General features: G+C 40.4%; 1 protein-coding gene across 3 annotated transcripts in view; it reads left to right on the top strand.

The window, feature by feature from the left end:
* HMCN1 (hemicentin 1) overlaps positions 1 to 27,772 on the top strand; it is a 198,571-nt gene that overhangs the window by 137,250 nt on the left and 33,549 nt on the right. For all 3 annotated transcript variants that reach the window (XM_071751315.1, XM_071751317.1, XM_071751314.1), the window contains 24 exons: positions 3,053 to 3,139; positions 3,570 to 3,761; positions 4,783 to 4,956; positions 5,944 to 6,057; positions 7,488 to 7,633; positions 9,711 to 9,861; positions 10,188 to 10,391; positions 12,768 to 12,881; positions 13,811 to 13,998; positions 14,866 to 14,962; positions 15,701 to 15,862; positions 17,564 to 17,677; positions 17,826 to 18,028; positions 18,248 to 18,329; positions 18,460 to 18,591; positions 18,813 to 18,962; positions 20,226 to 20,385; positions 21,114 to 21,238; positions 21,955 to 22,138; positions 22,301 to 22,398; positions 22,751 to 23,029; positions 23,606 to 23,796; positions 25,861 to 25,942; positions 26,709 to 26,845. In XM_071751315.1, the coding sequence (XP_071607416.1) occupies positions 3,053 to 3,139; positions 3,570 to 3,761; positions 4,783 to 4,956; positions 5,944 to 6,057; positions 7,488 to 7,633; positions 9,711 to 9,861; positions 10,188 to 10,391; positions 12,768 to 12,881; positions 13,811 to 13,998; positions 14,866 to 14,962; positions 15,701 to 15,862; positions 17,564 to 17,677; positions 17,826 to 18,028; positions 18,248 to 18,329; positions 18,460 to 18,591; positions 18,813 to 18,962; positions 20,226 to 20,385; positions 21,114 to 21,238; positions 21,955 to 22,138; positions 22,301 to 22,398; positions 22,751 to 23,029; positions 23,606 to 23,796; positions 25,861 to 25,942; positions 26,709 to 26,845 (3,566 nt within the window). The remainder of the gene's footprint in view (positions 1 to 3,052; positions 3,140 to 3,569; positions 3,762 to 4,782; positions 4,957 to 5,943; positions 6,058 to 7,487; positions 7,634 to 9,710; positions 9,862 to 10,187; positions 10,392 to 12,767; positions 12,882 to 13,810; positions 13,999 to 14,865; positions 14,963 to 15,700; positions 15,863 to 17,563; positions 17,678 to 17,825; positions 18,029 to 18,247; positions 18,330 to 18,459; positions 18,592 to 18,812; positions 18,963 to 20,225; positions 20,386 to 21,113; positions 21,239 to 21,954; positions 22,139 to 22,300; positions 22,399 to 22,750; positions 23,030 to 23,605; positions 23,797 to 25,860; positions 25,943 to 26,708; positions 26,846 to 27,772) is intronic.

The following is a 27,772-nucleotide window of genomic DNA, read 5'->3' as shown; positions in this document are numbered from 1 at the left end:
AAATGCATTTGATAACACGATTGGAAAATTGGCTTTTAAAGAGAAGTTACTTCTGCATGTGAGCTTGCTTTTTTTTAAGTTTGTAAAATTCATTTTAATTCTGTATTTTTATTATTAATAATTATTATTAATTCTGTAATTTTTAATTCTGGAATAACTGGCAGCAACTTCTGTTTTGTTTGTCTTCTGAGGGGGAATGATGTAAATGTAACTGGCTTCACTGAGGCTGTCATTCAGTTTCATGTCTGGGGATGCTGACAGCCAGCCTCCCATCCTCTCTGCTGTTTCTTGGTGCTCAGAGCTTCACTCTCCCTTGGGTATGATAAGCAAGCAGAATCAGTTTTATAGCTGCCTGGGTTTCTTTTTCCTGGTCAGATTTGTTTCAGCCAGATCTCATCCTTCTGGTTCACCACCCAGCCCATAAATGCCAGTACTGGTGAATGGAAGATGACAAGAATGAGTGCTGTTTATTTAGTCACTGGCCTGAGTTTAAGCTGGTTTTAGTCAAAAGGAAACTACAATCCTAAGGAACCACATGGATTTCATGTGAGTCTGTTGCACCTAATCCCAGAATGGCTCCAAGATCATCCAGTCCAACCTGTGACCAACACCAGTGCTCAAATGCAGAAAGGTTCAGTCCCATGTGCACAATTCATGAGTTCTAACTCATGAGTTAGAACCATCCTTTCTGGGCAGCACTGGGTGTATGTGCAGCTGAGTGGCACTGTGGTAATAATCTGTTGCAAGAAAGATGTGAAGGCAAAGGCAACACCAGCAGAGAACTTAAAAACTGGAACTAGAATTGTTTTGCAAAATAGAGATTTCTGATCTAGTAGAAACCTTCAGCCAGTAGAGATTCTGGCTATTGTGAAGGATATAAACCCAAGTGTAGTAGTGACTCTGCTAAGGATTGGTACAGCAAGCTCTTTGGATGGCTCTTTGGAACCATTAATGTGTAATTTTTTCACATTACGTTTTTGTTTTTCAAAAAACCAGCATTTTCCCAGAAAATACTGCTTTTTTGTTTAGAAACGACGTGTCACTTTTATCAAAAATTACCAGGCCTGTTGCAGGTTGTCTTACAGCATTACTGTATCCAGTTTTCCTGTAAATTTCTTTTCTCTAAGGGGCTGAACACTCTCAGCCCTCAGCTGGCTTATGCATATTCTGCCTGTAAAGGATAAATCACATTCATGTCAGTTCATGTTTATTTGATGAGCTCATGGAAGTGTAAGTCTGGTAGAATGGAAGAGGAGGATAAACACAGAAAAGCATTCATTGTTTTATTGTTTTCCTTGGAGGGCTTTAGTAGCAGTGTGCTCATGAGGGTTCTGGAAATCTGTCTTGTATAGGCTTTGTTTGCCTTGAGGAAAAATTGCTCAGTGAAGCTGATTTCAAGTGGGCTAAGTGGGAAAATCCATTGTTCAGTCTTCTCTTCCCTCCCTCCTGCCCCTAACCTTCCCCCCCTGTAATTTCTGTCTTTCTGGAGGAAAGTTACTGGAATGTGGCCTGAGAGTGACACAGAATATTAATTGCCTCACTGTAAATAGGAACCATGCAGAGACATCCCAGTGTTTCTCTACATTGGTGTCGGAGGTGCCAATTTGCATGGAGAGCTTGGGGTAATCAGCATAATATTTATATACTTGTTAATGTCTGGTGTGGCTTTGTCATATCTCTGAAATTACTGTGTTGACATCTTACTGTATTATCTTGGGGACAAAGCAATGAGTTGCTCTTTTTATTTGTGAATATGAACTTCTGGCTTGACTTAAAAGGCACAAAGTTTATGATTTTAGGTTGTATTTTCCCCCCATCTCATTCCTTCACTAGTTAATGTGTCTTTCTCTCGTGGTAGATTACAAATAAGCTGCTAAATACATTTTACTTCCTCTCTCTTTAGGCCTTCTATGTAGGCTGAAAGTTTGCATTTTGTAGGTTTATTAAAGCATAGTACCTGGCTCCCTAGTCCAACATTTTTGTTACAAAACTTTCAGAAATCTCTTGGAGATTGGGCTTTCTTTTTTATAACTATAGACCTTTTTTTCAACCTGTTCTACTCCATGGCATCTTTGATCTGTAGTGTCATTTTCTTTTGGCCTGAATCTACAAATATCTCTGCTTTGGAAGAAGAAGTTCACCACCACAGCTACTCAGCAACACGTTCAGAATCTGTCCTTCCTCCCTGACAGAACACGGGGCAGTGCTGAACTCTTGACTGAGATGGTTTGGAAAAAAGGAATTAAGTGATCAGCCATACAGGGAGAGTTTCTTCATACTGAGTTAGGTATCTGGAAGGTGGATAGGCATTTTTTCATTTTGTTTCCTTAGGGAAACATTGTTTGTACCAGAACAAGGTTCCCCTAGACCTATGAAGCCACCTCTATGGAATTGGCTGTATGTGCATAAAACACATGTATTCCTTACACAGAACCAGGTAATAGTAATCTGTAGGATTGCTTTGAGCATGCTGGTAAGGGAAAAAATCAATCCCCATGGTCCATAGACAAGCTGACTTTTTTTATATATAAATCAATTCTTTTCCTAAAGTTCTAGTAGGTGCTTTCGGTTTCTGCTGGAGAACCAACAACTCTTAAACTTAAGCACACAGCTTTGAACAAATACATCACTTGCTGCTTAATATGGGAAACAGAACTTGTTTCCAAACTTAGAAAATGTGCTGGTGCATAAAATAAAAAATGGTCCCCACTAACAAGGGCTCAACACCATTGTCCTACTGACCACAGTCAGAAATCTTGCCCTGTGGACTGTACTCCTCTGCAGTCCATGTTCTGAAGGTGAAGTGAGGTGAGAACTTCATGTCTGTGGTCTTCTCCTGCCCTTGGTGTGGACTTAGATGGTGAAAGGTTGTAGAGGAGAATGCAGGTCTGGTGTCCAGGCAGGTTAATATCTGTGTCACATCTGAACCTGTGTCTGGTAGACCTGAGCTGTTAATTGATTGTTGTGTTTAAGACACAGCCTCAGTGTGTCTGTTGTATTTATCTTGGTTGTAAGTAATGCTTGTGGGTATTGTCTTCTTGCCTGTTTGCAGTGCCTCCAGGAATTGTGGGTGAAAATAAATTGGAAGATGTGAAAGTAAAAGAGAGGCAGAGAGTTACTCTCACATGTGAAGCCACAGGTAAAAGTACACAGTGTCACTTACATTTACTGTTCAGATCCAGGGTGTTGATCATCATTGGTTCTGAGCAGCATGTTTTTAACAGAATTTTCAGCTGAGTGGAATTTTGAAGTTTCATTTGTAACCACAGTGCTTATAACAACACTAAAGCACTGCATTTCATAAAGGGTGTAAGAGGTAACCAACAGGATGGTTGCTGTGATATTTCTTCTCTAAAGGCCTATGGGATTTAAGAGGGGGTGTGTATTATTACTTCAGGAGGTCCAGAGATTTTGGAATGCATGTGCCAAAACATCTCCCTGAAGTATATATTCTAAAAGGGCATCTGTAACTCCATTTTTCTGCTTTTCAGAAATCTTGGCGAATCCTAGAGGCTATGCAACAACTAATACAAAAAATAATTTATTACTTATTTCTTTACTCCATTAAGGGAACCCTGTACCTCAGATCACCTGGTTAAAGGATGGACAAGCTCTAGCTGAGGATGAAGATCACAGGTTTCTCTCCAGTGGGAGTTTCCTGCAAATCACCAATGCTCAGGTGGCTGACACAGGACGCTACACGTGTGTTGCATCCAACACAGCTGGAGACAAGAGTAAAAGTTACACTCTCAATGTGCTTGGTAAGACAGCTGGGCTGGCTCTTGCAAAGAAAGTGTTCATCCCAGGAAAAAACAGATCATTGCACTGGAATTCTGTAGTGCCTTCATTACAGTAGTGCTTAACTTGGCTGCCTGCTATTAACATTTCGTAGTGTAGTTATTGATAAATCAATTGTGGCTCAATAGAAACACCAGTTATGTGCTTTACAGCTACACATTTCCTAGCTCTATATTGTCTAAAGTCATAGTATGGAATGAGCAGGGCAATACATTGGCTGTTTGTGACTGAAGGAAGGAGTAACTGCAGAGCCCTTCAGATTATGATCTCTTCAGAAAAGCTGAAGCCATCTGTAGTTGGCTTTTTCATGACAGTTACTGCATAACCCAGGGCAAACAATGGTGAGTTTGGTTTCCACATCCTGGTTTCCTAGGCTCATGCCTCCTAATATCCTGCTGCTCCCAGGGTCACCAGGCAGTGGGTCCCAGGATCACCTCAGGAAGGGGTGGCTGCCACCTTGGTGACCCGAGTTTGACGACAGCCCCAGGGGGACTGATTCTGCTGACTGTTGACTTCAGGGCAAAACATAAAACCAGATGAATGTGGTCTGGTGGTGGATTCCAATGTGTCTTGTAGGAATGCTTCCCAACTTGTTGAGGCTTCAGCCAATTTCTTAGACTGAACAGGGAAGAGAAAAATGGCTTTTCATAGGGGTTTCCACATCCTGGTTTCCTAGGCTCATGCCTCCTAATATCCTGCTGCTCCCAGGGTCACCAGGCAGTGGGTCCCAGGATCACCTCAGGAAGGGGTGGCTGCCACCTTGGTGACCCGAGTTTGACGACGGCCCCAGGGGCATTAATTCTGTTGACTTCAGGGCAAAACATAAAACCAGATGAATGTGGTCTGGTGGTGGATTCCAATGTGTCTTGTAGGAATGCTTCCCAACTTGTTGAGGCTTCAACCAATTTCTTAGACTGAACAGGGAAGAGAAAAATGGCTTTTCATAGGGGTCCTTCCTCTGGTTAGTGATTTTGTTGTTCCTAGTGTCTCCAACCATCACGGGTGCAGATGGCCATGGCAATGCAGAAGATGTCACTGTTATCCTCAACAGCCCAGTGTCACTTGTTTGTGAGGCTTACTCATACCCTCCAGCTACAATAACCTGGTTGAAAGATGATAATCTTGTGGAGTCCAACAGAAATATGCGCATTTTGCCAGGTAAATTTTTCCCATTGTTATTGAGAAATAAAATAACACTTTATTCTCTTATTGTTAAGTTTCCTTTTAGAGACTTTTTTCTGTCAAAACCAAAGGTTATATTACTTTTGAGTGCAATGTTTGTACTTTTGTAGCACTTTCTATTGCAATATTTTTAAGTTTTTTGCAGTTAACTGACAATTTACTTGGATTTTCTTTGTATTCGAGTATTTGTCCTTTTATTCTGTAAAGTTAAATCATGGCAGATAAGTTTGCTTGGGTTAGTAATGGATGTAAGTAACTTGAAATTAAGTAAGAAAATTAGATGGAGAGAGATACATGCAACAGCACTAGTAAGAAATGTGAGGTGGCATTTTTCTAGGTCGTTAATAGGTTGCCATTTTTAATTTGTGGAGTAAATTTTACCTAGCACATCTGTGGAGGTGGAAAACAGGAACAAGCTTCACTGGTAGCACATAAGTCAAGTAGATGAACAAGTATTTTAGCATTATTAACTGGTATTGCTCAGAGGAAGAATGAGCAATAGGAAGGAACTGAATTCCTACATGGGAGAACAACTCTTCCCTGTGAAATACTTGTCTGAAACCAAAAGGAGATTCAAAAGCTCCCATCCACCTCTGGATATTGAATAGGCTTTTTTTTTTTTTGCTTAGTCTTACCCATTCTGCTGCCTTTCCCTTTTTCTCTGAATGAAGCACAGACCCCTCCATCACTTCTTCCTAGTTAAGTATCTGCAAGAAATTTCTTGCACAGAACTCTGGTGACAAATTTTCTGAGATTGTGTAAGCAGCAGCAGTTGTGATCCAAAGCACTGCTGCACATCATGTGCTCCTTGTTACACAGTGTATGTGCTGGTAAGCAGTCAGTTGCTCATGCTCACCTAAGGGCACAGTTTGGGCCAAATAATTGGAAAATATGGTGCAGAAGCCATAATTGGGAAGCAAGAGCATGAGGAGAATACTGATGCAATTTTTTGTCTTTTGGCAGGTGGTCGAACCCTGCAGATTTTAAATGCACAGGAGGACAATGCTGGCAGATACACCTGTATAGCCACAAATGAGGCTGGAGAAACTTCAAAACACTATGAGATGAAAGTCTACAGTAAGAAAATACTTCCAATTGTTTTCTTTTTATTCTTATTTTTTCTCCTCTTGCAGTGTTACCTGCTCTGGTGAACACCAGGATTGCTGTGAGTGGCTTTGTTTAGCAGGTGTCTTCATTAGCTCATGGTGGTTGTTGAGGAGAGAAAAGTTTGGAAAAGTTTGAGGACTGGAAAAGTTTGCTGTTGCATCCTTTAAAAGTGCTGCTCTTGGGCTAAATCTATCACACAGGGCAAGGCATTTAAGAAACACTCCTCTTGAGTTTCTTCTGAAATGCTTTAGGTAATGATTTTCAAATCAAATGAATGCAGCACAGGGGGAAGTGTCAGCAGAGAATAATGTGAGCAAAGAAACTATTTCAGAAAAAAAGAAGGGTAGGGGACCTGTAACATCTAATGGGAAACATTCCTGAGTAAAGTGAAAAAGGAGGATGCTATTTTTATATCTTCCATAAAATACCATATGCACAAAAAATTTTCCCACTTCAGGCTTCCTGTCAGCACATTGTTCTTGGAGCATCTGTGCCTAATACTCTATTTTAATGCTGAAACTCTTCACTATAGGCTCAATCAAGCACAATTTTTGGTCTTTATTTTTTTTTTAATGATTCCTAGTCCAAACTGGAGTTTGGTTTGCTTCCTCACAGTAACTGTGCTGTTACTTTAATTATGTTGGGTCCCTAGTAAGACTGCATTGGATTCAGAATAATGAGAAGATTACAAAGGAGTTCATTATTGAAGTAGGAGCATGTAGCAACATAAAGCCCCACACCCCTAAGTGCCATTGCAACTGTAAGTTATTATGGTAGTGTAGGCATCAGGAAGAGTTTAAAATTTCCTGTTGAATAAGAATGGAAAATGCTCTGAAAGTATTTAAAATAATTTAAAAGATATTATGAGACCAGGGTGGGGGGTAGCTGAAGAATTCTGAAATGTGTTGTTTTCGTTCTGATTCTGAAAGAAATTAGATTTTGCAACACTGGGGTTTCAGTGGAATGGAAATGTTGAGTTTGCAGCAGCCACTCTGCGTGTGGACTTTAATTCAAACATATGTTTCTGAAAATATTAGACTCCATTTAAAAGTTTATTAATTATTCCAGCACATTGAACTTTGTAGCATTCAAGCCAAGCCCATAATAAAGTACTATAGCTAGGTAAGGCTGTATTGAGATTTGCACACCTAGAACTGCTTAACCATTGTTTAACCCTTTTAGATGTTTTTATATTTAATACATATACTAAAAATAGTTTAAAATACATATATATGCTTATTGTAATAGATCTTCAGCTTTGGGGAAGTGGCAGATTATAGAGGGAATGCATCTGCTTTTCCTGAGGTTATAATCCAAGTTTTTCCCTTGTCCAGTTCATTTTTAAATGCAGCATCAGACAGGTGATGAGAGTCCCTCTCACTCCCTTTGTTTTTGTGCAGTTCCACCCACCATTAAGAAGGGGGATATCTTGGGGATGGGTCTCTCCCCTAAAGAAGTGAAGATCAAAGTAAACCACAGCCTTACCCTGGAGTGTGAAGCTCATGCCATTCCTGCTGCTGCCCTCAGCTGGTACAAGGATGGACAGGCCAGTCACCAACTTAATTCCTTCTGATGGGTGGATTTGGTACAGAACCAGCTGCCTGTTCACTGTGTGTATTAATGAACATTCAAGCAGTGTTCTGGGTCACTTACACTGCTGAAGTCAGCAGGAAGTCATTTTCCTTCTTGTCCTGCTGGCAGGATCATCCCTCCCACATCTTGGGACATTTGCTGTTGGCCAGGGCTTTGCAAATGCACATCCTTGGCAGTGTCCTGGGACATCAGGGCTGGAGTTTCCAGGTCCCACCACTGTGCTTTAAAGGAGAGGGCTTCCTTAGTGGTGTCCCCTGGTGTAACCACATGTCCTTTTGCCATTGTCACATTCCCCAAGACCCTGTTAGAAGATGACCCCATGCCTGTTTCCCCTAAGTGCTGCCCTTGCAGAGGTTGCAGAGCCTCCTCCTTCTTTCTGGCAGAGCTCACAAAGCCACAAAAGCATCTGGACCCTCTGGGCTGGGGGAAAGAGACATGATTCCTGCCACACACAGGGTTCACAACAGCTCCAATCTGGAGGAGAAGTGGTTTGGAAGGGTGATGCCAGAGAGCAGTCTGCTAGGGGCTAGCTATAAATAAAAATGAAGTGGAACAGCTCTTATGTAGGAAAGGAGAACAGCTTTAGCTGTCCTTGGTAAGGCACTTTTGTGGCAGACAACTGCCCCTCTGTCCCAGCTCCTGCTGGAGTTCCTGAGCATGCTGAAACAGCTGGAGTCACTTTGGATACACCCTCAGTCTGGTTGCAGTATTGCTGTAGTTATGGGACCCCCAGGGAGCACTGATTGTACTGCCAACAAAAAAAAAAACAACACTGGGGAGTGTTGAGAGGTCCCCAAAGACAGATGGTGGCTGTGAGCAGCTTGCTGCCACTGTCAGAGCAGCAGCTTTGTCTTGGGTGGCTCCTGGACAAGTGGCTTTCACTCTCATCCATGGACTAAGATAGTTGTCCCCTGCAGGCCAGCAGTTCAGTGCTGACTCCTTCATGTGATCTGAATCACACAGAATCACAAAGTGAGGGGTTGGAATGGATCTCAAAAGATCATTGAGTCCAACACCCCCTGCCAGAGCAGGGTCACCTCCAGGAGGTCACACAGAACACATCCTGGTGGGCTTTGAATGTCTCCAGGGAAGGAGATTCCACAACCTGGGGAGGTGTCACAGTTTAACACTGCCCTGGCAATTAAACCAAATAACAGATACTCTCTATTAATTCCCCTCTCCTCCCTGATAAAGAAAGGAGAGAGAATAAGGGAGAGAGACTGATGGGTTGGAAACTAAACTACACAACTTTAATGAAACAGTAATGATAAATAGGAAAGATTACTAAATATATATGAATATACAGGAAAATGAATACCTCATTCCTCCACCCTTTTCCCCCAGTAACTCTCACGTCACCACCGAGGCTGCAGGGCAGCCCTGGGAAAGTCCAGGCTGGAATCCTGGGGTCAGCAGCAGTTGGGAGCTGGAGGCAGGAACACACAGATTCAGGCTGGGATGGATCAGGAGCACAGGCAGAGGAAGGGATGGAATCCTCCCAGGATGCTGGGTGAAGGAAGGGAAGCAGGAAAAAGCAGGAAGGGCAGGCAGCTGGGAGCTGGAAGCGTGGCTTGGCCCTCGTGATCCCTCAAATTTATCCTGAGTATGAGGTGTATGGGATGGAATCCTCTGTTTGGTCAGTTCTGGCATCTCTCTTGTCCCTTCCTCCCCAAAGGAAGCTGCAGGTGGGGCCTCTTTATTCCTTCTGGAGGGTAAAATGTTCTTCAGAGCTGAGCAGTGGCCTTGGCTCTGCACACCAGGCTCTGGCTGGAACTCTAAACATCAGTGTTATCAGTCCTAGAAGCACACACTGTCTGAGAAACTGGCTGTTAATTTCAGCAAGTGCAACTACTTACAGGAGACTTAGCTAAAAGCAAAAGTACAAGACAGAAAATCACCTTTATCCTGGCCCAAACCAGGACAGGAGGGTTTTGAAACAACCCGAATTTAACCACGAATTTCCACAAATATGGCTGTTTCTAGTGTTATGTTTTGAGAAGGGTAAATTTCTGTGTGAAATTATCTTACAGCCCCTTAAACCTGATGAACATCTCCTTATCCAATCCAGTGGTCGGGTTCTGCTAATTAAGGAGGGTCAGGTGTCAGACACTGGTCGGTACACTTGTCTGGCATCCAACATTGCTGGAGAGGATGAAATGGAATTTGATGTGAACATACAAGGTAAACAGAGTTCAGAGAAAAAAATTCTTCTGGTAGCCTCCTTTTCTCATGTTCTGGGATGTTAGAATTCGTGATTATTTTGTTTCCTTTACACCTCCATGGATTAACCCAATGCTTTATTTATTGTTCTTCAGAAAATATTCAGTGAGTTGCTCAAGTGCTCATTCTGATGAAAAAAATCAGAATTTTCCTGTCCAGTCTAAAGTGGAGGGAGAGGTTAATTTAATACTGAATTTTTTTTGCTGCTATTGAACAATTACAGTGTCTTCACATTTCTTGATTTTAGAACTGGTCAGTTCTAATGTTTTTCCTCTCCTTGGCTGTAGTTCCTCCTCGTTTCCTAAAGCCTTATAAGGAATGGGAAGCTGGCAACACAGTGGATTCAGGAAGAGGTGGAGAAAGTAAAGATGTGATTGTCAACAACCCCCTTACCCTGTACTGTGAGACCAGTGCTGTTCCTCCTCCAGTTCTTACATGGTATAAAGATGGCTTTCCCCTGAGCTCTAGTGATAAAGTACTCATATTACCAGGTGAGTACTAAAATGTCACTCTGACCCTAGGTAATTATTTTAATGCTAGAATTTGTGTAGTGATGAACTTTTCCTCTTCAAAACACTGCATTAATGTTCTTCTTGGACTTGCTTGACTTGAACTTTTTGTCTCTAGTCCTTGGACTTAAGCTGTTTCCTTCTTTCATTTAAAAAATAGTCCTTAGAATGGTGTGAATGTGGCCATTGAACTTTAGGTGATGGGTTGAAAAATAAAATCTAAAGATGATACCTTCTTTCTGATATGTTTCTTATTTATTTCTCTATAATATCTTGCTTTGGCAAGATTATACTTGGAGTAGAAAAACCTCTTCCACAGGGAGTGAGGCAAAAAAATTCCTGCAGGAAAACAGCCATGAGTTATGAGGGAGCCTTTCTGAGGATGCTTTGGGATGATGGCACTTGTAGAGGAGGGCAGTGGGTGAGGATAATGTCTTAGCTAAAAATTCCTCATCTGTAGAGACCAATGACAACCACTTCCAAAATGTATTCCTGAGGTCTTCTCTTTCCAGAACTCTTTATGTGGCTGTACTTTAAATGGGGGGGTAGAGTGAAAAATAAAAACTGTATGGACTTAGGAGCTTCAGGAATGAAATTTTTCAGTTTGGAAGAGCTTTACTGGAATATTGTGTGCATATATATCCTTTTGTGTGTTAGTTCTGTCACCTTGCTGTGAAATATTTCTGTTTTGATTGAAGAATAAGATAAATACATGAAAATTAGTAATTTATTAACATTTAGACAAAAAGCTTGAGTGGTAGTTCTGTCACCTTGCTGAGAAATATTTCTGGTTTGATTGAAGAATAAATACATGAAAATAAGTAACTTATGAACATTTAGTAAAAAATTTTGAGTGGTAGTTCTGTCACCTTGCTGTGAAATATTTCTGGTTTGATTGAAGAATAAATACATGAAGATGAGTAACTTATAAACATTTAGTCAAAAATTTTGTGTGTTACTTCTGTCACCTTGCTGTGAAATATTTGTTTTGATTGAAGAATAAAAGAAATACATGAAAACAAGTAATTTATGAACATTTAGACAAAAAACTTGCGTGGTAGTTCTGTCACCGTGCTGAGAAATATTTCTGGTTTGATTGAAGAATAAATACATGAAAATAAGTAACTTATGAACATTTTGAACATTTAGACAAAAATTTTGAGTGGTAGTTCTGTCACCTTGCTGTGAAATATTTCTGTTTTGATTGAAGAATAAAAGAAATACATGAAAACAAGTAATTTATGAACATTTAGACGAAAAACTTGCGTGGTAGTTCTGTCACCTTGCTGAGAAATATTTCTGGTTTGATTGAAGAATAAGATAATAAATTACTTATTTTCGTGTATTTAACATTTAGACAAAAAACTTGAGTGGTAGTTCTGTCACCTTGCTGTGAAATATTTCTGGTTTGATTGAAGAATAAAAGAAATACATGAAAACAAGTAACTTATGAACATTTACACAAAAAACTTGCGTGGTAGTTCTGTCACCTTGCTGAGAAATATTTCTGGTTTGATTGAAGAATAAATACATGAAGATGAGTAACTTATAAACATTTAGTCAAAAATTTTGTGTGTTAGTTCTGTCACCTTGCTGTGAAATATTTGTTTTGATTGAAAAATAAAAGAAATACATGAAAACAAGTAATTTATAAACATTTACACAAAAAACTTGCGTGGTAGTTCTGTCACCTTGCTGAGAAATATTTCTGGTTTGATGAAGAATAAATACATGAAAATAAGTAACTTATGAACATTTTGAACATTTAGACAAAAAATTTGAGTGGTAGTTCTGTCACCTTGCTGTGAAATATTTCTGTTTTGATTGAAGAATAAAAGAAATACATGAAAACAAGTAATTTATGAACATTTAGACGAAAAACTTGCGTGGTAGTTCTGTCACCGTGCTGAGAAATATTTCTGGTTTGATTGAAGAATAAGATAATAAATTACTTATTTTCGTATATTTAACATTTAGACAAAAATTTTGAGTGGTAGTTCTGTCACCTTGCTGTGAAATATTTCTGGTTTGATTGAAGAATAAAAGAAATACATGAAAACAAGTAACTTATGAACGTTTACACAAAAAATATGCCTGGTGGTTCTGTCACCTTGCTGTGAAATATTTCTGGTTTGAATGAAGAATAAGATAAATACATGAAAATAAGTAATTTATTAACATTTAGACAAAAAATTTTGTGTAGTAGTTCTGTCACCTTGCTGAAAATATTTCTGTTCTGCTTGAAGAATAATGTCTGGCTACGTACTGCTGAAGAGTGTTCTTTCTTTCTGTGGAATTATTTAGTCTTCTCTGACATTCCATGAAGAACATAATGACCAACTGGATTTTTCCTTGCAGGAGGCAGAGTGCTGCAGATCCCCAGGGCCCAGGCTGGAGATGCTGGGAGGTACCTGTGTGTGGCAGTCAATGAAGCTGGGGAGGATTCCATTCACTACGACGTCCGTGTGCTCCGTGAGCATCCCTGCTTTCCTTTTCCTTTTTAGTGGCAAGAAAAGAGCTCTGTGGAAACTAACAAAGTGTAATAGTCCAGGTTTACCTAAAGTTTATGAGCTTTGAAATTCATGTGTTTATACACTGTGCAAGAGTTTTGTGGAAGTACAGAGTTGCATGAAAATAGTGTTCATGGTAGTTCAGTTTGGGTTTAGGCTGTTGTTGCAGGAGCACAGTTGTATCACCTACCTCTCACTTCACCAAAATAGAAAGTATATGTAGAAATTCAGGTTTTATCTTGGTATCTCTAGCACCCTATCCACCTTCCACTTCAAAATTCCACTATTCAACTTTTCTCTCTCCATATTTTGGCCATAAGTTTCTAAAATAACTGCAAAATTCTCAAAAGGCTTAAGGGAATTGATGTTTTAGACCAACCACTGAATGCCTGCAGAGTCCATTTTGCATCATCCATTTACAAACATTGCACAGAAAGCTTTCCTATGCTGCTTGTATTGTCTCTTGATGTAGTCAAGATTTGTGTTTTGGGAAACACTTCTTACCTCTGTTGTGCTGAATACACTGTTTTGTTGTTAGAAAGAGGTCTTGGAAATTCTTTTGTCCTGGCAGCAAAGCACATGAAGGGCTAGCTATGAGATGAGTTTTCACCTCTTCTTCTTTTTGGCTGCTGTGAATAACTATACTTCTTCTTCAGTTCCTTGAGTTACCCTGATTTGTTCCAGCTGAATTCTTGGGATTTTATTAATCTTTCACTGTATTCACTGAAGATTTCACTACTTCCTTATAAAAAACAACCTAAAAGATTGGTGGGCAATCTTAAAAAAAAAAAAAAAAAACAAACAAACCCAATAGCAACAAACAAAACAATACCAAAACCATGGAGGGAGATACTAAGCCACAGTATTTCTCCTCATTTTGCTCTTTTGTAGTACCACCATCCATCAGCAGAGCTGAGGGTGACCTCCCTGAAGAAGTGACTGTGCTTGTGAAGAAAGCTGCAGTGATGGACTGTGTGGCAAGTGGCAGCCCTTCCCCCAGCATCACCTGGCACAAGGATGGCCACCTCCTAGCAGAAGACAGCAAATACAAGTTTCTGTCCAATGGAAGGAGGCTACAGGTAGCTCTTAGTGAATCATCTGTTTTGTAGCATCACAAACACAAACTGCCCATAAAGGCAAAACTGTTGAGATTTGCTAAGTATGAGATTGTGAAAAAAAAAAATTCCTACAAGGTGCTACAAACCTTCAGAGCTTTTGTCCCTTGTTCCCTGTCCCTCAGCTCCTTCTTCCCACTCCTATGCAGTTCCCTCAGTTGTGCTGACCCAGCTTTTTGTGGAGTCCTGGTGTAACCACATGAGTGAAATCACTTGGTTTCAGATTATTTGTTTCAAATTATTTGTTCCAAATTATTTGTTCCAAATTATTTGTTCCAAATTATTTGTTCCAAATTATTTGTTCCAAATTATTTGTTTCAAATTATTTGTTTCAAATTATTTGTTTCAAATTATTTGTTTCAAATAATGCCACACACATCTGCCTTCAAATCAATGAATGATACTGGGTGAAACTCTTAAAACAGTCACAGAACTGAGCTTGACTCTCTTGATTTTCTTACCATGATCCAAGAATACAGTAAGATATAAAGAACATTAAGATTTTTATTTCAAGTATTTTTGTGGATACTTTTTTTACTCACTTTGAAGTAATTAGTGTAAAAGATACTGTGTTGACTTTTCTGGAGGTTTGAGATGTGCACAACTTGGCTTAACAGATCCTGAAAGGAGGAGCATCCCTGGCAGTTTCTTAGATAGGCAACTTCTTAAGACTGCAAAGGCATTAGGAAAAACCAAATCAAACCACTTAAAACCTGCAGACTTGCAGGCCCCATAGACCTTGGGGACACTGGGGAGACACCAAAACTTGATACTTTAGCAGTAAGTTGTCTTATAACTTAGTTCAACAACTGTCTTGTTTCTTTTTCTTAGATTTTGAATTCCCAAATAGCAGATACTGGCAGGTATGTCTGCATTGTGGAGAACATAGCTGGAAGTGCCAAAAAAAATTTTAACCTGAATGTTCATGGTGAGTACAATAATCTGTAATTCTCTGGCTGTCTTCTTTCACATGTTGGTTTAGCTTGAATGTGTTCATTTTACCAGAGAGCTGAGGCATGTGCTTAGCTTCATATGTTCAAGTTTTCTTTTTGGGTGTGACAGAGATTCTGATGTAGTAGAAATCAAAAAGTTTAAGGTGCCTTGGCAAAACCTAGCTCATGGTACCCCATGTCTGCAGCTCTTTCTGTGTGTTCCATGGTGGTGGAAATGATTGGGGAGGGAGCCATGTGGAGTGTGCACTGTGTAGGTGTTGATAAACACTGAAATCATGACTTACATCCTGATAACAGAGATAGGGCACTGTAAAAGCTTACTTTTTAAAAATTTCTCCTTTAAGATTCCTTTCTAATCTTTTTGCTGTTGTTGAGTTAGAATAGGATTGAAATAAATTGGGGATTTTTGCATCACAAGTGTAAAAAAAATAAAAGCAAGAAATTCAGATGTTTTCCATTATTATTTAAAAAAAGTGTAGTCCACCACTTCCCCTTACCTCTCCCTATATAGCTTCAAAAATCAGGATATCTCTAGTTAACATTTCAGACTTTAACTTCTTTATTTCCTCTATTTTATTTGGGAGTCTTCTACATATATGACCAGTATCTTGTCCCTTTGGTAAACTCAGCAATTCAGCTTTATTTTAGTAAATCAGGATCTTGTGGAATATTGTTTCCTGGGATAGCTACTATGAATGTATTTCTCTCCACAGTTCCTCCCAGTGTTGTTGGTACCAATCCTGAGAATTTGACTGTGGTAGTGAACAATTTCATCTCTTTGACTTGTGAGGTCACTGGCTTCCCACCTCCTGATCTCAGCTGGCTCAAGAATGGCAAACCCATCAGTTTGGATACCAATGCTTTTATTGTGACTGGTGAGGAATCTCAGCTATTTCATAGAATCATAGAATCCTAGAATTGGCTGGGTTGGAAGGGACCTCAGAGCTCATCAAGTCCAACCCTTGATCCACTCCCACTGCAGTTCCCAGCCCATGGCACTGAGTGCCACATCCAGGCTCTTTGGAAATATCTCCAGGGATGGAGAATCCACCCCTTCCCTGGGCAGCCCATTCCAATGGCTGATCACCCTCTCCAGAAAGAAATTCTTTCTAATGTCCAACCTAAACCTCCCCTGGCACAACTTGAGACCTCTTGTGCCCTCTTGTCTTGCTGAGAGTTGCCTGGGAAAAGAGCCCAACCCCCCCCTGGCTCCAACCTCCTTTCAGGGAGTTGGAGAGAGTGATGAGGTCTCCCCTGAGCCTCCTCTTCTCCAGCCTCAACACCCCCAGCTCCCTCAGCCTCTCCTCATAGGATCTGTGCTCCAGTCCCTTCCCCAGCCCAGTTGCCTCCTTTGGACCTGCTCCAGCACCTCAATCTCCTTCCTGAGCTGAGGGGCCCAGAACTGGACACAGGACTCAAGCTGTGGCCTCCCCAGGGCTGAGCACAGGGGCAGAATCCCTTCCCTGGACCTGCTGGCCACGCTGTTCCTGAGCCAGCCCAGGATGCCATTGGCCTTCTTGGCCACCTGGGCACACTGCTGCCTCCTCTTCAGCTTCCTGGCAATCCAGACTCCCAGGTCCCTCTCTGTCTGGCTGCTCTCAGCCACTCTGTGCCCAGCCTGGAGCTCCCCATGGGGTTCTTGTGGCCAAAGTGCAGGACCCGGCACTTGGAATGTTGAACCTCATCCCGTTGGGATCAGCCCAACTCTCCAGTCTGTCCAGGTCCCCAGCTTCTGTCTGTTTTGTCTTGATGTGGGCAATGGTCACTATTTATGGAGGTGGTGTAATCTTGGTATTGCTCCAGTGAGTGGGCAAGAGACTTGGCCCACAGTGTTAAATAATCCCTTGGCTGATTGGTGGGTTTACTGGTAAATAAAACTCATGTCTCAGTTTAGTGGTCAGGGCAAACCAAAAACCAGGGTTCAGAATTGTTACCCCCTGAGCCTCCCCAAGGAAAAGTAAAAGGGGAAAAAGGACAAGAGGCTTGAAGGTGGGAAATTAAAACAAACAGGGAAAGAGCAGTAACATGTGGGATGAGAGGCTAATATATACAAATATAAAAAAACCCCCAAACTCATTGATCACAGAGGTGATCACAGGGCCCTCTGCAAGCAGGGCTGATTTGGGAGACAGGTCCATGGCTCTTCCCAGAATCTGATGGCTTTGGTTGCTTCAGAGTTTGTGACAGCTTGATGGAAAAGTGGGAGCCTTTCCCAAGACTTCCAGGTGCAGCAAAGCAGCAAAGAAGAAGGGGAGCAGGGAGGGGTTGAGCTTCCAGTCTCCTGGCTTTTATAGAGGATGGCAGAAGGTGGGAGGGAATCTTGACCCCTCTGTATTTTTGATTCAAACTTAAAATTAACAGCACATATTGATTTATCCTAAATTTTAGTTCTCTTGGAACTAAAGGATTGGTTTGGGTTTTTTTTAATTATTAATATATCTTAAAAAGCAATGGCAATGCATTGCCTTGATGACTCTGTGCCTGTGATCAGTCTGTTGGACCTGTAATTTTAAAATAGCATTTGAGATTGATAAAATAACCAGAGGATAAATCTCAAGCCCTCTCTTTTTACTTAGGTGCTCGGACTCTGCAGATTCCCCGAGCCACATTACCAGATGGTGGTGAATATACTTGTATTGCCAGAAATCAAGCTGGGGAAAGTCAGAAGAAGAGCTTCCTAACAGTGCTTGGTCTGTTTTTTAATATTTTCTGCAATATTCTTGCTTTGAAAATGCATTATTTTGTATTTTTTGTACTAGTTGTGGGGTTTTTTTTTGGTTTTTTTTTTTTGTCTTCTCGCAAATGAAAACCAGAAATAACTCTGAACTTTTTCTACAGTGCCCCCAAGCATCAAAGACCACAGCAGGACCTCACTGACAGTGCTGAATGTCAGAGTGGGCATCCCAGTGGTGCTGGAGTGTGAATCCAATGCTATCCCCCCTCCAGTCATCACCTGGTACAAGAACAGACGCCTCATTTCAGAGTCTGCAAATGTGGAGATGTTGGCAGATGGGCAGAGGTTAAGAATCAAGGGTGCAGAGGTAGGCCAGGCTGTGGGGTGCTGCATCTCTACATCTGCTGCTGCTCTACTACTGTTAAGCAATTATTTTGCTCTTTACTGAAGTATTCCACTATGTAGATATATTTTTTTGAAGCCCTTCCATCCTCTGAAAACAACCCTGCCTGGCAAAGGCTGTTAGGATCTCTGAACTGTAGCATTAAAAATAAGGCTGTAATAAGGTTTTCTTATTTTATTTTAGGTTTCTGACACGGGACAGTATGTATGCAAAGCCATAAATATTGCAGGGCAAGATGATAAAAATTTCCATCTTAATGTTTATGGTGAGCATACTCTGCATTATCTATAGTAGTTATTATAATATCATGGGCATTGTAGAGTAGACAGTTCAAAATCAGTTTGGAAAAATATTTGGTAACCAAACAATTCTTATTGCTTCCATTCTGTTTATAGTGCCACCAAATATAGAAGGTCCTGAACAGGAGTTGGTCAATGAAACTATCAGCAATCCTGTCACCTTTGTCTGTGATGCCACTGGGATTCCTCCACCTACAATAGTGTGGCTTAAGAATGGAAAACCAATGGGTAACATTCTCTCATGCTCTTTTTCCCCACTTTGGAACACCTCTGTGCTATTTCTCATCTATTTTTTGTTTCTTCTTCATCTGTTTCTAGACAACCTCTTTTGTTAACTGGTTAGAATCCTTTTTTTATTATTATTTTGAAATTCTAATGAAAAAATGTCTCGAGATGTGTTTGGTTTCTGTGGCCTGGTTTGGAACGAGTACTTGTTGATCTATTTTCAGAAAACTCTGATTCTCTTGAAGTTCATGTTTTATCTGGTGGAAGCAAGCTTCAAATTGCTCATTCTCAGCTTCTGGACAGTGGCACCTACACTTGTATTGCCTCAAACATTGAGGGAGAAGCTCAGAAAAGTTATGTGCTTTCTGTTCAAGGTAAGGATGGGAGTGCAGTGAGTAGAACTGGTTAATAATTGGTTGTACTATCTGCAATCATAGAATCATAGAATCCTAGAATCCTAGGGGTTGGAAGGGACCTGGAAAGATCATCTAGTCCAACCCCCCCTGCCAGAGCAGGGCCCCCTAGAGTACATCGCCTAGGAACGTGTCCAGGTGGGGTTTGAATGTCTCCAGTGAAGGAGACTCCACAACCCCCCTGGGCAGCCTGTTCCAGGGCTCCGTCACCCTTACAGTAAAAAAATTTTTTCTGATATTCAACTTGAACCTCCTATGCTCCAATTTACACCCATTACCCCTTGTCCTATCACTGGTCACCACTGAGAAAAGCCTAACTCCATCTCCCTGACACTCACCCCTTACATATTTGAAAACATTGATGAGGTCACCCCTCAGTCTCCTTTTCTCCAAACTAAAGAGACCCAGCTCCCTCAGCCTTTCCTCATAAGGGAGATGTTCCACTCCCTTAATCATCTCAGTAGCTCTGCGCTGGACTCTTTCAAGCACTTCCCTGTCCTTCTTGAACTGAGGGGCCCAGAACTGGACACAATACTCCAGGTGTGGCCTCACCAATGCAGAATAGAGGGGGAGGAGAACCTCTCTTGACCTACTAACCACCCCCTTTCTAATGCACCCCAGGATGCCATTGGCCTTCTTGGCCACAAGGGCACATTGCTGGCTCATGGGCATCTTCTTGTCTACCAGGACCCCCAGGTCTCTTTCACCTACACCTACAATCTTGGCTCACTGCCTAGCATGGCTGTCACCTGTGTGCAAGGGCAGGAGGACAACCTCCAAATATCTGCTGGCTGAGGTGGAGAGTGTGGCTGTTCAAGGAGAACTTGATTGTCCTGACACAAAACAGCATTTGACTGTGCACTGGGCATGGGCTGAGGAGATAAGCAGGCATTTAATTGTGACAGTTTAATGAAATGGGTTTTGTCATTATGTTATTGGACATGTTAGCATTGATTGATAGCTGTTTATATTGAATATGAGGGCAAAGGTGTGCTAGAATTCTGTAGAATCAGCTGTATTAAGGAATGATAAAAGTGACTTTGAATTTTTCCTTGCAAAACCCCCTCTAGAAAAAAATAGAATCGTGTACTTTCTAAACTAGATTTGAATGGAACTACTGCAACAAGTGCTAGGACTCATGAGCAGTGTGCCTTTTAACAGTTTAGATTCTGCTCCTTGCTGATCTCTTCTCCTTCTTCTCTTCCCTCTATTATTCATTTCCAGTTCCCCCTAATATTGGTGGCTCTGAAGTGCCCAGTGAGGTCAGTGTCCTCCTAGGAGAGAGCACCCAGCTGGTCTGCAATGCCCATGGAGTACCCACACCTGTTGTGCACTGGCTTAAAGATGGAAAACCACTTGCAAGTGATGATTTACAAAGAGCAAGGCAAGCCAAAATAAGCAGACACTCTTCTTGTATAATTTTAAACCCCAGCCTTTTAGAGGGGGTGTAAAGAGGGCCTAAGTCTTAGCTTAGCCAAGTTAAGAACACTGTCACCCTCTTTAGCTTCTTCAAATCTAGAATACTTTGTTGCTACTTGGAGTATTTAATTTTATTTATTATTTTTTTACAGAGGTAAGTGTATGATACCTATTTCTTTCTCAGTTTATTGGAGAAAGCTTCTCACTTCCTCCATTAAAATGTATTAAGTTCATTAAAGTTTATTAAATCAATAAGTTCCATTTAGTCCATTTGGAGGGTAAAGATGTGAGAGATGGAAACAGTCTACTCTTGATCCTTTTCATTATGGTATTTTCAAAAGTCTGGTTGGAATTTATTACATCTACACATCTTTTATGTCCCTCCAGTGGTGGTGACTCCCTGGGCAGCCTGTGCTGGGGCCTGGCAACCCTTTCAGTAAATAAGTTTGTCCTAATATCCAACCTGAATGTGCCCCACAGCAAAGGGGCTGGTTTAAGCACACACACCATCTTCTCTGCCCAACCTTTGTCTGGAAATGTGTGTGTATACATCTCTAGGAAAACCTTCCTAGCCTGTCTCTAATTCTTTCACCAAATTTCCATCAGGACAGACATAGTTGATTTAAATGTACACAACTGTTTATGTATTCCTGGCAAATAAAAAACCTCAGTGTTTTATGACCTCCCTTGCAGAGTAACTCCAGATGGCAGCACATTAAACATCTTCAAAGCCCTCAGTTCTGATACAGGAAAATACACTTGTGTGGCTACAAATCCTGCAGGAGAGGAAGACAGAATTTTCAACTTAAATGTATATGGTGAGTTTTTACAGATGTAAAACTGAAATCTGTTAGCCTAGCCCTGAAAGTGCTCCTAGAAGAGGGCCAAGAAAGGAATGCCTGGCTTCAGTCTGCTGTGGCATGCATGTGTTTCCAATTTCATGTGCTGTAGATATTGCAGTTTATTGCTCAGGATGCACTGTCAGTGACAAAACGATTGAAATCACTGTTAAATGTGTTTTGGGATAAACAGCTGAATTCCTTTGGTGTATTTCTTAATAGAGGAATTCTGCTTGCAGCGTTTTGGTGGGGTTTTTTTGTTTTGTTTTTGTAGAGAATGATGCACTTGGGACAGATTTACTGATACTGATTTTTTGTTACATTAGTTTATCTTCACTAATTCCAATCTAACTACATCAGCTTAAACCAGAGGAGAATGGTAGATAACTAATAGCTAAGGGTTCCCCTTGATGATAAATAGTTTATTTACAGTGTAAAAGAAAAATGGTAGAGTTTTGAATGAAATTCTTCTGCACAGTTTGTAGTTCAGAAGATAGTGAGCATAACTCTTCTTCAGCAGTGCTGTACTAGTGCTCAGTATTATTGTTAGAGGATTTACTCTTTAAAAAAACAGGGATTTTCTTATTAAATTGCCTGTGGGGCTTAAAGTGCAGGATTTCCTGCAAGGTAACATGTGCAGAATGGTTTTGAGAGTGAGTTTTAATATCTTCCTTTTCAATGTTCACAAAATGTAGTTCCTCCAACAATAGCCAATCATAAAGATGAACCAGAGGACCTCACTGCCCTTTTGGACACCTCCCTAAATATTGAATGTACTGCTACTGGAGCCCCACCACCCCAGATAAACTGGCTGAAGAATGGCCTTCCTCTCTCTGTCTCCTCCCAAGTCAGGTTGCTGTCAGCTGGGCAAATTCTCAGGTTGGTTTTTCTCTCTTTTAATGAGCTGAGTTTTCCATTCTCTTTTGCTTATGCCAGCATAAGCCTGCTAGTATTTTTGGAAGCAAGAATAAAATTTGATCCAAACCATAATAAAGTTAATGTATTCCATTTACAGCTTGCTTAAAATAATTTTTTCTTTAGACTTGCCCGGGTACAGATACCTGATACTGGAGTGTACACTTGTGTAGCATCTAACAGGGCTGGACTGGACAACAAACATTTCAACCTAAAAGTTTTTGGTGAGTTTCTCTGCAATGTAAAGAATCCTATTTCTTCCTTTCTTAAACCTGATGTCCCTTTTCTTTCTCACCAATAGAAGGTTTCAGAAAGATGTGTATTGCAGAGATAATCATTAGGGAAATACTCAATTTTGAGTTGTTTGTTTGTTTGTTTTTAATGGAAAGTGTGACTTGGACAGGCACCCATCATGTGTCACAGTTTTTTTTAGAAAGAATAAGAGTATTTAAATTCTAAGTGATTTTTCACACATGAATATTAAGTGGTGATATAAAGGGGTAGCTGCATTCCAGCTCCTCAGAATTAAATGTCTGGGTTGTGCTCAGTGTGAACCAGATCTTTGTTTCTCAACAGCACCACCAAACTTGGATAATGCAGGAGGAACAGAGGAGGTGACTGTGGTCAGAGGCACTTCAGCTGTGATGAAGTGTCTTGCTGGTGGCACTCCTGTCCCCACTGTGTCCTGGTTTAAAAATGGACAACCTCTGAGCCTGGGAGCTCACCTGATGTCAAGTAACCAAGGAATGGTCCTTCATTTTGGGAAGGCAGAGATTGGTGACACAGGCAAATACACTTGTGTAGCATCCAATGAAGCTGGGGACACCAGCAAACACTTCTCCCTCAAAGTTCTGGGTGAGTGGTTACCTTTCCATTTAACAAAATACAAGCAGTAGCTGAGTATCTACTCAGGGCAACAGTTCAAAGAATCTTGAGGGATAAGGAGCATTTTTAATAAAAATCTGCTGTGATAAATAAGGAAGATACCTAGAGATGTGTGAATGTGTAACACACTATATCTATATTTTCCCAAAGTTTTCTGAGTACTAAAGTAGGGTATAATTGATAATAAACTAATTTTAAAAAGAATTTGGCTTTTGGTTAGTAGAAATGCAGCTTGACAGGATGATATCCCAGCTGAAGGTACAACAGCTAAAGGGCTAATAAATAGTCACTGATATTATATAATATATTTTACCTGGGATTATGAAAACATTTTCTAACTATTAATGCCAACTTGGCAACTGTGCAAATTAACAGACAGATGAAGAGAGGCAGATGGAAATTATATGAGATACTTAGTGAGTTCATGACACAGCCAGAAATAATACTAATGTAGACTAATTTTACAGACTCCAGCCCCAAGGCTGCATATCAGGTTTTATAGGCTTTTTGAGTCAATAAAGAACTCAAATGTTTTTCCTTCTGCAGCACCACCTCACATCAATGGCTCAGATCAATCAGAAGAGCTCTCTGTCATTGTTAACAACCCTCTTGAGCTTCTCTGCATGGCTTCTGGCATTCCAGTCCCCAAAATCTCCTGGATGAAGGATGGGCACCCACTTCTGCAGAGTGATAATGTGCATGTCCTAAGGGAGGGCCTTCAAATCACCAGTGCTCAGGTCAGGTATTTGCTTCCAAATAGGCTTGGTTTTGTAAACCTAGGGAGGGCACAGAACTTTCTGCTGGTGTGTAACCACCTGAACAGGTATCCTAAAAAGTCTCTATAAAGCCATCCACCTGCATTTGCAGTTGGAGAATGTATTTTTCAAGCCTTACATCAGAGATTCTATACAGAAGCACCAGTAGTATTATTAGAAGCATTGTTATTTCCTTTTTCTTTGCCTTTTTCTTTTCCTTTTTCTTTGCCTTTTTCTTTGCCTTTTCCTTTGCCTTTTCCTTTGCCTTTTTCTTTGCCTTTTCCTTTGCCTTTTCCTTTGCCTTTTCCTTTGCCTTTTCCTTTGCCTTTTCCTTTGCCTTTTCCTTTGCCTTTTTCCTTGCCTTTTTCTTTTCCTTTGCCTTTTCCTTTGCCTTTTCCTTTGCCTTTTTCCTTGCCTTTTTCCTTGTGTTTTTTTTGCCTTTTTCTTTGCCTTTTCCTTTGCCTTTTCCTTTGCCTTTTCCTTTGCCTTTTCCTTTGCCTTTTCCTTTGCCTTTTCCTTTGCCTTTTCCTTTGCCTTTTCCTTTGCCTTTTCCTTTGCCTTTTCCTTTGCCTTTTCCCTTGCCTTTTCCCTTGCCTTTTCCTTTGCCTTTTCCTTTGCCTTTTCCTTTGCCTTTTCCTTTGCCTTTTCCTTTGCCTTTTCCTTTGCCTTTTCCTTTGCCTTTTCCTTTGCCTTTTCCTTTGCCTTTTCCTTTTTCTTTTCCTTTTTCTTTTCCTTTTTCTTTTCCTTTTTCTTTTCCTTTTTCTTTTCCTTTTTCTTTTCCTTTTTCTTTTCCTTTTTCTTTTCCTTTTTCTTTTCCTTTTTCTTTTCCTTTTTCTTTTCCTTTTTCTTTTCCTTTTTCTTTTCCTTTTTCTTTTCCTTTTTCTTTTCCTTTGCCTTTTCCTTTGCCTTTTCCTTTGCCTTTTTCTTCTTCTTTTTATTTTCTTTTATATACCTCTTGATACGAAGCAGACCAATCAGTGCTTTTTCTGGGTTCAATTCTGGTTTTAGTCTGTAAATGTAACTTATTCTTGGTCATTTCCTGCCTAGCTGTCTCTTGTTATTATCTCTTGCTTTTCCTCTCTCATGCTTTGTAGTTCTTTCTTCTCTTTCCATTGGCTTGGATTTTCCCAATATCCATTTGCTACTCATGTGTCTAAGCCATAGATAACACAGAAGAGCTGCATTTGCAGTCATCTCTCTGCAAGTTAAGAAAAAATAAATAAAGGCAACAGAAAAACAATCAGATCAATTCAGACAAGGAAAGAGTCCATGGAAAAATAACCTTTAGAAACCTGCACCAATAAACTAAGGATTCATTCAGCTGTGGCCAGCCAGACTGAAGTTCAGTAGCCAGAAGTGGGACAGGGCTTGGGGCTGATTGCTGATTGTTTTGTTTGTAAGACAAACACTTCTTGTCTTTACAATAAAGAGTTAACAGGAAGGAGAAAACATGAAAGGTTTTAATGAGTGTGTGAGCACAAAAAGATTTTCTCTATACCCAAACTGCCCCTTGCTTGAATTCATACAACCAGTTCCAACTTTATTGATTACCTGTTGCAAAAATCTTCACAAAGAGAAGGGTTCTTGCTGGAGACAAGTTATCTGGGGAAATTTTATGGCATCCTGCAACTCCTAAGCCATCTCTGTACAATCACACCACTGATAAATATGGATGTTTTCAAGAGATTTATTAATTTATTTTCAGGCATTCCTTATCTAGTGTGTTCTTATTTCATAGGATCACAGAATCATGGAATGCTTTGGCTTGGAATGGATCTTAAAGGTCATCTAATTCCAGCCCCCTGCAATGGGTAGGGACATCTTCCTCTTAGACCAGGCTGCTCCAAGCCCCATACAGCCTGGCCTGGAACACTTCCAGGGATGAGGAAGCTTTTCTGGGCAACCTATACAAGTGTCTCACTACCCTCACAGTGAAGAATTTCTTCCTTCAGGGCTGCCTCTTGCTGTCAGTGTTTGTGTTTCACAGTTTTTCTGAACTGTTCCTGTATTTTGACATTGCTGCTGATCTTGTTTGTGTGTTTCTAGGTGGAGGACACAGGAAGATACACGTGCTTGGCATCTAGTCCAGCAGGAGATGATGATAAGGAATATTTAGTAAGAGTGCATGGTAAGTTTGATTTAAGAAAAAAATATTTTCTTTTAAACTGTAAACTACTGGGGTATCAAATTTACCAAGTAATGAATTGCTAATGAAGAAATATTATGTGTTTTGAGGAAGTTATATTACACCATTTGAGCATAAATTTTACATTTCTGAATAAGGGTAACTATTCTGATCAAGATACACAATTAATAGAGAGAGTCCCATCAGATATTTGTGTTAGAATTCTAAGTTTTATATTTTGAAAACCTAGGAAGGTTACAGATATGACTGTGCAGCTGGGTTGAGTTTGCTTACTGGTAAAAGATACTGATATCTAGAATCATTTTAGTTTTTCAGTAGAAAAAGGTAAGAATGTATTTAGAGATGGATGCATAAAATGTAATGACAGTAAGGGGAGTGGAAATGGGACTTCTGCAGTTCTGTTACCTGTCTTGGGTATGTAACATAACCTTCCTCTTGAAGGTTATGGCTTTTGTGCTTCTTGATAAACAGTTTACAGAACTTCTGTGATGTCTGCTCCATCTGGCATAAATCCTGGTACTTTTTCATTGAGAATGGAATTTTAATTAATTTCTGTCACAGTGGGTTCCAGTGTGTGACTGAGGAAGCAGGTTCACTAGTTAAACAAATGTGGCACTGAAAATTAGAACTAAATAATGATACTGTAGCCTTGCAAGTATTTTAAACTTAAGAAATCAACTGGAATTTTTCAGTGAATAATTTCAATGGTAGCATATGTGTGTGGTGTTTTTGTTAATTTTTGTAACAGTTCCTCCAAACATTGCTGGTACCAGTGGTCCCCAGGACCTCACTGTGCTGCAGAACAGACAAGTTCTTCTGGAATGCAAGTCAGATGCTGTGCCACCTCCAACCATCTCATGGCTCAAAAATGGACAACTTCTAGAGGTACAGGGGTTATGTTATGTTATTTGTCCTAGTCCTTTGCCCCCACCCTCTTTTTTTTTTTTTTTTTTTCACACACAGGGCCTGAGGTTTCTTATTCTGCTCACTTGCCCCTTCAGTGCAGTCCAAGTTATTGTGCCTTGAATTGAAGAGTAGCTGTGTAGCCCCAGTACAAATCCAGTTAGTTCTAAATGAGTGTCTGAAGCTAGCAAGCATGTTAAGTGGCCATCCCTCTGTTACTTGTTCTTTTTTCCTTTAGGGGGATCCCTTGCTCCTCCTGGATCCTCTGAACAATGCTAGAAGCCTTCGGTATACTCCTGAATGGCTTCCCAGGAAAGGTAGCTGAGAAAAGACTGTATGTTTCCTTTGGGTATATTATGCATCCTCATATTTAGTAGCATTTAGAAAGGAATCAAAATTCTTTACTTTGTAAAAAAAGAAAACAGGTTGCTAATCACCATGCTTTTGTATCAAAAGCATCATTTTCACTCAGAATTCCATGTGGTGTCATGTTAAGGCATCGAGTCTTTGCTGGTTAAGAGACAATGAGGATGGTTTATATAGAAATAATTTTTTACTCCCCATGCTCCTCCTTGGGATCACTCAGAAACCAGGTGCTTTTCAATGGAACAGTTGAAATTCAGTTATCAATTAAACTTATTATTTTGTCTCAGTTGATCTTTACTCATCAATAAAGAGCAGACAAGTTCAGCCAATGAATTGTGTCTTGCTAAACTGGAGCCTGTTCACCCAAAGTTCTGCTGATGTGCTGTCCTTAGAGCATGCCATTCCTCAGACTCTTTCTCTGTTGTAAACTTAAAAGAACAAAATATCAGTGGAAGAAGGAAGAATATGATGGGTGATTATGTCTTACTAAATAGAGCCCAAGAGCTTGCTAGTGACATGTGCAAGAGAGTGACACTCTTCTTC

Source organism: Heliangelus exortis, chromosome 8, assembly GCF_036169615.1.
Source record: "Heliangelus exortis chromosome 8, bHelExo1.hap1, whole genome shotgun sequence".
In the NCBI taxonomy this organism is placed as follows: domain Eukaryota; kingdom Metazoa; phylum Chordata; class Aves; order Apodiformes; family Trochilidae; genus Heliangelus; species Heliangelus exortis.
The sequence above is the reverse complement of the archived record's forward strand: the minus strand, read 5'-3'. Positions and strand labels throughout refer to the sequence as shown.